This window comes from Perca flavescens, chromosome 13 (genome assembly GCF_004354835.1).
Source record: "Perca flavescens isolate YP-PL-M2 chromosome 13, PFLA_1.0, whole genome shotgun sequence".
Classification (NCBI taxonomy): domain Eukaryota; kingdom Metazoa; phylum Chordata; class Actinopteri; order Perciformes; family Percidae; genus Perca; species Perca flavescens.
The window spans coordinates 26,320,415-26,330,175 of record NC_041343.1 but is presented as its reverse complement, the minus strand read 5'-3'; the positions used below and the strand labels follow the sequence as shown (position 1 = coordinate 26,330,175).

General features: G+C 37.6%; 1 protein-coding gene across 1 annotated transcript; it reads right to left on the bottom strand.

Moving 5' to 3' along the window:
* Positions 1-747: 747 nt before the first annotated feature.
* LOC114567118 (solute carrier family 35 member F2) lies at positions 748-8,267 on the bottom strand. The gene is made up of 9 exons (XM_028596041.1): positions 8,137-8,267; positions 7,410-7,515; positions 7,065-7,237; positions 6,507-6,634; positions 5,275-5,434; positions 3,824-3,980; positions 2,622-2,674; positions 2,378-2,532; positions 748-1,588 (listed from the first exon to the last, which is right to left on the bottom strand). Exons 2-9 carry the CDS (start codon positions 7,496-7,498, stop codon positions 1,367-1,369), a joined length of 1,137 nt encoding a protein of 378 aa, XP_028451842.1. The 5' UTR covers positions 7,499-7,515; positions 8,137-8,267; the 3' UTR covers positions 748-1,366.
* Positions 8,268-9,761: the final 1,494 nt, after the last annotated feature.

Below are 9,761 nucleotides of genomic sequence, written 5' to 3'. Positions count from 1 at the left end.
GTAAGTGAAACTTGTCAAGATAATTTTGTCCAAATGTCATTTGAGGATCCTCGCTCTGCCTATGTGTAATAAATAGCCAAATATAATTTGTTGTATCTCACGCAAAATCATATCTGTGTAACGTTATAATGTCCTGTTGTACATACAGTACACCCTGGTAGTACTGTGTAGTTCCTGTAACAGGTAGAATAAAACAATCATTACTTGTTACATACTTACTAAGGGTGTCAGGATTTTGATTTTAAATCAAAATTTATCAAAATTAAGCCACAATCTTGAATATTGAATAAAAAAATGGAATCGTCGATAATGCCACGCCCCCATGTCACTTCCGGTCGGCTTGTCAAGCAGAAAAAAAAACACACGTGTTGAAGTGCTGCGAGTCAGTCAACCTCCTGTAACTTAGCTAGAGCCAGTCAAAAGATAGTATGGCAACTGCAGATGGAGGAGACCCATCGACAGAACCTTGAGCCCCCTCCTCTTTCACTTTAGTGTGTGAAAGTGTGGAAGTACTTTGATTTCCAGTGAATTATGTTGACAACATTTGCGTGATAAATAATGTAAAAATCGAGAAATGATTCGAATCGTGATCTTAGAATCGAAAATGTAATCGAATCAAGAATTTGGACAATCGTGACACCCCTAATGCTTACGTTGAACAAACAGACACATTTAAAGTGTACAGTAATTAAAAAATAACGCAGACCTAAGAGAAAATAAAAATGTATTTAATAGTAAAAAAGTAAAACTCCTGCTGCACACTCCCAAGCTTTACATACAGTAAGGCAAAGAAAGCCCAGTGATTTACAGTAGATTTGGTAGATTACCAAATGAGAATTCTAACAGCACCAAAGGCAACAAAAGTCAAATAAAACTTTGTGATTGTGTTCAAATTCAAAATATGACATAATACAGTGGTGACTCAGGTATTTTGTAAAATATCAAATATATTAATTTTTTAAAGAAAATAGGAGAAAAGAAGTAACATCAGTTTTGGCACAATAAATAGCAGCGCATTCTTTGTGTTTAACATCGGATATTCGATCACTGTTAATAGAAAATTTGTTCTTCTTTTTTAAATGACGTAACATAAAAATAGGAATGAAAAATGTGTCGATGTAAACTGTTAACTACCACAAGCAATGAGATGTCACACGGTACCCACTGCATTTTCCTTGATAATGAAAAAGCAAAATGCCAAAAACAAGTAAACTTTCCAGCCCAGTACAAGAAAACATATACTTCTGTAACAACGTCAAAGTTAAAACGGAGAGTCCTCTTCAAAGTTACCTATACTGGAGGATAAACACACCTGAGCAGTGCAGTCTATCAGCTTTTAGCTAACTCCCTTTGTCTTCAGTCAGCTTCACAGTGCAGCCACAGCAGTGAGTGTCTCCACTCCCTGACTGTCTTTGCCTGCGGACAGTAAACAGTCCGAGGGGCTCTCAGCTGTGACGTCAGCAAACGCCTCGGCGGGGTCGTCCTCACTGGAGCTGGACTCCGGTAAAGCCGAGTACGAGGGAAGGGCGTTGAACATGACAAAACCCACAGTGATGACGACAAACGAGATGATGTACAGGGGTGAAAACTGAGGATGACGAGAGAGAGAGAGAGAGAGAGAGAGAGAGAGAGAGAGAGAGAGAGAGAGAGAGAGAGAGATGTTACACAACATTTTCGGAACGAGAAATTCTGTTTACTGCATGCCACCACTTTAAACTCACCAACAGTGTGTAACAATGCGTGTGTGTTTGGGTTTGTTTGTCAAAAATAAGAAAGATATATGTGGATGAGTGGGAATGAATGGTATATGTGGATGAGTGGAATATGGATAAATGTTATATGTGGATGAGTGGAAGCATGGAGAGTGTATGGTTGGGAGGTGGGTATGTAAAAGTATGAATATGAGCATGCATGAGTGTGGTTTAAGATTCTGTGGAGTAGAGGAATACCGTTACTAGTAGGAGTTGTACTCTAATTGGAGTATGAAATTACACAGTATGCTGGTATATGCATTACTTCTTGATGGAAATAATAAAAATAATTATAAAAAAAAAAACAGTGCGTAAAAATGCATGGTAGCTTAAGTGGTTGACAGTGTATTATATATTAAGGATGTACTGCACTTTATTGTTTGTTATGTCACAGTTTAAATGCTGGGATCTACCTTTAATTTCCTATTACCCATTTTATCCATCATGGTACATATATGTATGTGCATCTCTTTATAACCTGTTCTCATTATATACATTTACTACACTACCTGTTTACATTAGTTTATCCATTTTACCATTACTGTACACCTGTCTACCACAGTATTATATTTTATATATATTTTATTTGTATTATACAGCTGGTTTTTTTTTAAAATCACACTCACTGTGTAGTGGAAGAGGAAGATGCCACAGAAGAGGCTGAAGAGGTCGGCGGTGAGCAGAGAGAGGTTGACTGCAGTGGCGCTGGTCATCTCCACCACTACAGGCATGAAGCTGTAGAGCACGAACATACACAGGGCGTAGACTGCAAACAGCATGGCTGCAGAACACAATGAATGGACTTCAGTGAGAGACGCTCATCACTCTCACTCAAATAAACTAATTTAACAAAAGAGGAAAGTAACTTACAAATGTGACAGTTCCACGTTATTGCCGCTACCGCACGGGTTTCCAGTACAGCTCTGTAATGCCGAACAACACAAAGTAAGCACAGTGAGGAAAACACGGTTTTAAACACATTGAGTTAAAAGGAAAAAACAACATTAAAACACAAACAAAAGGACAAAATGTATTGTGTTTTTGGTTAGGTTTGTCTGTCTGTCAGCAGGATTCTGGAAAAACTACTGGCCAAATTTCCATGACACTTGGTGGAAGGATGTAGCATGGGCCAATGAAGAAGCTATTACATTTTGGAGCAGATGCGAATCACAGGGCGGATACGCAAATCATTTTTACCTTCTTTTTATTGTGAGATAGCGCATTGCCTTGGCGGAGGTCTGTGCTCTCCTAATGCCCTTCTAGTTGGATGATGTGATAATCAGTAAACAGCGGCTACAGTTGAGTTCAATTGCATAGTTTCTTTTTTCTGTCTAAAGTATTACTTATCAGGTTTTATTGCCAGGCCCTGCCCCAAAACCAGTTTAATTTTATATTTGTTGAACTATATGTGAACTTGTAAGAATGTTGCATGCACATAGATTCAACCTTATAAGATTATTTCAGTTAAGCAATCATTTCTTTTAAAACAAAAACAAAATGTTATAGTGTAGCCAACTTTGTGAGCAGAGGGTGTCTATGTAAAAGTTTTTTTTATATGATTTATATTGTTGGATAATATAATATATATGTTTGCCTTTTTAACTGTATTTTTGCTTGTTTTAACTGTAAGGTGTCCTTGAGTGCTATGAAATGCGCCCATAAATAAAATGTATTATTATTATTATTATTATTATTAAAAACACAGTGATGCACCCTGCATGGGGATGTCAAAGATATCAGATAAATTACATAAAGATTAACTTCATAAGTTTGTTTTATTTTAGTTATAAAATAATCAAAAGTACTTCTCTCCTGAAGCATAAGGAAATTATGAAAGGGATTGAAAAAGGTCAAACCGGATGCATCATGCCAGACAAATAGGCTATACTTAATTTATGAAGATTTATAAGGAAGGTGGATTATCTGGAGGTCTCAAGATAAATCTAGAGAAGTTCAAAATCACATCCATAAATGTAGCTGATGCCGCATTTTGCACTACCAGGCAGACGTGGCTGCAGTGGTCTATTTTTGTCATGCATGAGAAAATATGAGGGATTTAAACAATAACCCACAGCTGTATGCCACTGATGAGGGTCCCAAAGAGGCCCATCATGCCCAGGAATTCAACCCGGCTCAAGTTCTTCACTGTGTGCTCTTGGCACACATTGGATACAGCATAGAGGGCAGCACTGAGCAGGACCAAACCATCTCCCAGCATCACATGACTGGCTGCACAGAGAAAGAGAAGGGGTGGTTATAGCATATTATGAGTTAATAATACTAATAATCTATATAGAAACTTTTGAACAAGAGGCACAATTTTTTAAAGCAACACTATGTAACTTTTAGCTGCAGCTGTAGTTCCAATGAGACAACCTGTAGGACTAAAAGTTACATAGTGTTGCTTTAGACATTTCGATCAGTTAAGATAAGATGAGATATCTGGGAATATTGGTATGACAAAGTCTAATGGGGCCAGACACACAGACAGGTTGTAAACAACAAACACTTTATTTGGAGGTAAACTACGGCCAGTATGGTACAGTAGGTCAAAGTTGATCCAGTAACAGACCATTTGGCCAATCATTTTACTGTCATTTTCTCCTCCAAGTAAGTTTGCTTTTCTACTTTGGAGGTTTGTTTTAAACTTTTTTGATCATCTGACTACTCGTGTCTCTTGCCCTGTCGGACGGTGTTCCCACATATCAGATAATACCTTGGAGACTGCAATGTTATAACTGAGAGAAATGATGGCACAAACCTATACAAATATGCTCCATTTTGAAATAATACTTTAAAAATTTGTTTTGACAAGGTCAACAATAAAACATAGTAGTACACAAAGGACACTTCTGTGATAACTGAAATAGTCCTTTTACGGCATGAAGAGGCTGCAATTAAAAAAAAAAAAAAAAAAAAAAAAGGACTTCCCTGGGTTCATCTAATAATCTCAGGGGCAAAGGGCCTCTCAGCCAATAACAAGATTTTTCTGGCTGCTAGAAAAGCCCAAAAAATAAAAGATGATAGGGGTGCACAATATCAGAAAATGTCACGATTCGATTCAAAATCGATTTTCGATTAAAAACGATTCTCGATAAAAAACGATTCACAGGATGTAAATGTAGTTACCTTTCCCATGTGTTTGCAGTAGACATACAATAAAAAAAAAATATGAATCGATTTTTGGAATTCTATGAATCGATTTTCAATCGGTAGAGCTTGAATCGTGATTCGAATATGAATAAAACTTTAAAATTTTGCACACCCCTAATAAATACCCAAGAATTATAAATCATATTTGAGCAGTGACCGGGGAGTGGGAAAATCCTGACGTTTAGTTTTGAAAGAAAAAAGTCTTGACATCTAATAAGTAATCAGGTGTTCAGGCGGGTATTAATAACATTCCCATCATCCTCCACAGACATAATGGTCATATTGGGCTATAAAGTTAACTCATCTTTTTATATTTTCATTTATTAGACACTGTTAAGTACTTTACAGATTGTTTTGAAAGTGTTCTTACTGGATCCCTGGTCTCTTTCAGCCAGGATGTCGGCTCCCACCATGGCTCCCACCCCCAACAAGCACACCGTCACGGCTACAAAGTGGAGCAGCCTGTAGCGAGTCTTCAGGAAGAACCAGGAAAGCACCATCAGCACAGGGATCACAAAGCAGTCCAGCAGCTGAAACACAGTTAGTAAAAAATTATACACAATGACAAACTGGCATTACGTATGTGGACTTGTTGACAGAGGTCCGGGGGAGAGGATAAGCTTTGGAGGTCACAATTCAGATTAAAATATTTCATGTACTTTCAGGGCTACCCAACTACTGATACCACCTTACTACTGAGAAATTTGATATATTGCCACTAATTAAAGTTTTAGATTTTTGGCATTTTTGCTTAAAAAAACAACTTAATATGACTAATCTATTATCTAATTAGTTACAGGTTAATTCTAAATAACTAATCATTAAGCTTTAGTGCGTAACTTTTTGATATTAATGAACGTCCGTTACATTCAAGCCATTGCCAAATGAGTTGCTACAAAGCTTATTAATACTATCAGCTCCACACAACTCTCTCTGGATTTCTCAGTCCGGCTATGTTCAGAAGATTGTGGCGTCCAGTGACTTTCCCGCGCAGAAACTCGAGTGAAGATAATTACCTCTTCTGAAGAGTCCGTCATATTTTTTCAATCCTCCGTGTCCTCCTTGGCTACTAGCAACTGCGTAGAGGAGGGGTTGGGGCGGTGCCGAATCACGGAAGGCTTGCATCATGTGGACGCCCCGACAGTGTTGTTGTCATTAGATTTCCTCATGGGAGTGGCAGAAACTACGCACTATAGCTTTAAACTGGATAATTGTTTCAGCTAATAATTTTTAAATGGTAAGACAGATGTCAGATTCTACTCTTTACTCAATTTTGACTACTGAAAAAGTGGTATTTTTGACAATATAACGGGGTTGTTAGAGTGCAAGAGTGACGGTGATTACCGGTAGCTTCAGAGTGAGTATCGACTCTACAGTCATACCACGCCACGGCCGAGCGAGAGTTACATTTTGAAATGGGTGAAAAAGCCAAGCAAACACATTTACAAAAAAATAATGCCCACAACAGGTTAGAATATTAAGAGCTGCCTAATATTCATTCGAATATTGTTATATTTGAATTATATTCGAATAACCAAGTTCGGAGTCAAAGCCCTATTGTCCAGCCAACTGAAGTTATGAATCATGACGGTTTTCTCTTACCTGTATACTTGTCAGGGTGGTGAACTGGTAGGCCTTCACAACCGCATAGTTTGCCTCCACATCTGCCAGACCCATCACCAAATACTTCCACCACTTGGTTTTTAGAATTTGTAGGAGGTTCCTGTCACCTGTAGAAACCAAGAAGGTTTACTTCAGAGTAGGAATAGAAATGTCTTTTTCCAAAAGCTACTTTTTAACAATATTTTTTCACACATTCATGTTGTTTTTGGTGAGAAAACTATAACAATAGCACATTGAAGAGCAGAATATTTCCAATAATGCACTACTTCTGGCACTCTTGAACTCTGAAGCATTTTTCTCAGGGGTTGGTTTTAAGATAAACCTCCAAATGAATGTTAATGTTTCTCTGTATCTGCTGTGTAAGTTTACAGGTTGTTGCTGCTGCCCCCAAGTGATCAGAAAATCAATTAATGCAGGTTCAAAAGTTGCAACTGGGCTGTAACAAATACATAAAAACTGGAGACAGCTTAAAATGTGGGGTTAAGGAACCTCTCAGACCCTTTATTTATCACCAGCTGCAAGTGCAGATATGCTGACCTTTGCGGGTGCCGAGGATGGTTGTATAGACAAGCAGCAGCAGGACGTAGTTGAGGAAGCTCTGCAGCATGGGTGTCTCCACCTTGGCATCGGCCAGGTACTGACAGCTCACTGCTGTTCCACAGATCAGCAGGGACAAGACCTGCCCCATGATAATGGTCTTCAGCAGATGCCTGGAGGGTCAGGAAGCATCATGTGTTAACTACATCCAAAAAGCAACACCTAGACATTATTATGCCATCTAGGACCACGAAACTTAATTATTTACACCTGTGCTTTTCCTACTGTGACAGGTCAAAAATGTGTTCTGTGAAAATGCTACTAGACAGTTGGATCAGTACTCACCATGTGAAGACATCCCTCAAGTTGTAACTGTTCAAACCGCAGGCAACCCTCCATTTCCCACACACTCTCTCCTCTTCATGCCCCTCCATATATTTGAGAGCTAAATCTATGAGTTAAGAAAAAAATGAAAGATGAAGGGGGGTGGGGTGGGGGGATATTTATCTTTAAGGCTTACTGTCTTCATTAGACTACCCAAGCAGAACACGGTAGCCTACCAAATCTCCTAAGGAATGTGATTTGCCTCATGTGACCGATGAGGCTAAAAATATGATTCTCACTAAAATTATGGTCCACGATAAATACTACAAAATCACATAAATCGAACCATCATTAGTGTTTTGCCTTGTTTCTATACAGCTCAATTCGTCATAAGCTACAACCCTGTACTTTGACGTTAACTTACAGCCTTTGCATTAGAACTAACTACGATACGCCATACGTACATTTGAACGAACATTTGATGTATGCCGAATTTGAATGTAGCGATTCAAAATTCGTAATATGGTGTTAATTATGTTAAAAATAAGTATGAACGACTGGAAATAACCACAGGAATATTAAACAGTCATTTTTTTCAATGCAGTTTGGTATACCACGTTATACACACGAGTGACAGCGTCATCCATCGGGCTTCCCGAAACTACAAATAGCTGCCGTGACGTTATATAATCCTAACGCAAGTACAAGCTCTATTCTGATAAAGTAAAACTAATGTAAGTGTACATACGTTTTCTTTTTCTTCTTCAGTCATGAAAAGTGTGGGGAAACTCTCCCAGTGCGATCAGGGCGCGATGCATTTTTGCTCGCGTTTGTTTATCATCCACGTTTGCGCTTGACAAGTGAATCAATCTAGCCTCGTGCTACCTAGCACCGCCTTCTTTACTCTGATTCGTCAAAAAAAAGAAGAAGTCGAATGATGTCTGCACCGTGCACTCAAACTTGGTCTGGTGCTGATGAGAATCAAACAACAGGAATGAAACTGTTCAAGTTCTGTAGCCTACCTAATTCTGAGTTACTTAACCTACATATTTTCATTTTATGCGACTTTGCACTTCTACTCCACTACATTTCAGAGGGGAACGTCGTACGTTTTACTCCACTTAACATTTAAGAAGAAGAAGTTACTTTTCTAATTTTCCATACATGTCACATCTTTTAAGTTATGATGCATTTGTTCCCTGCAAAAACTTCATGATATCGAGTCATTTTAGCAGTGGTGTAATACGTATTCAGATCCTTTACTTAAGTAAAAGTAAGTAAGTAAAATATTATTATTACTTAAGTAAAAGTAGCAGAATGTACTTAAAGTATGAAAAAGAGGTTAAAAGTACTCAGTGTGCATTTAAATGTTCCCTGTCAATGTTTTATATTATATATGATGTTTTTGAATTAATATTACTGCTGCATTAATGTGTGTTGCATAGCAAGGTTGTGCTAATTTTAACACCTTTATATACTGTTGGGTAGTTTAATCTACAGCAATGCATCATATTCTAATAAAATCATCATGTGTTTGTAGCGTCGCCGTCCTGTGAGAACCACGTATCTCTAAAAGGTCAACTTTTCATTGAGTCAAAAAAAACAGCCCTGTTTTCAGCTTTGGGAAGATGCAATTTCCAGCTTATCTAGAGGCTTTTTAAGGCTTTATTTAGCATAAGAAAGTAGTAGGAGAATTTTCTCAACACATAAAGGAACACTTCATTCTTCAGTTTATCACAAACATTTAACATCAACATGTCTGGAGACAAATGTTTTTCACTGGACAGGAAGGGAATGAAAAACTGTTATCTGAAAAGTCACTAAAGCTGTCAGACAAATGTTGTGGAGTAAAAAGTGCAGTATTTACCTCTGAGATGTAGTGGAGTAGAAGTATAAATTAGCATAAAATAGGAATACTAAACTAAAGTACAAGTACCTCAAATTTGTAATTAAGTGCAGGCTACTTGAGTAAATGTACTTAGTTACATCCCACCACTTATTTTGGAACAAATCCACCATGTCTTAAGAATATTCCAGCCTATTTTCAATGTAAATCAATTTAATTTCATCTAGTTTCATGTTTTAAGATTGTTAATGCAGTACTTTTATTTGTCACAGAGTATGTTTAAATTGTGATATAGATACCTCTAAGGATCTAAGTACTTCTTCCACCAACCAAATAATGCTTAATAACAAATTTTAATTGAATAAATTCATTCAGAAATATTTTGTTTTTACCAAAACTGTGTGAAGGTGGAAATCCTTCTTGTTTGTGCGAGAAATTATTTGACCAAGATGACCAGACAAAGAAAGAATGATACCAAACTTCATGCTGATTGTACGAAACAATAACTGTCCTTGAAATACAGTTTT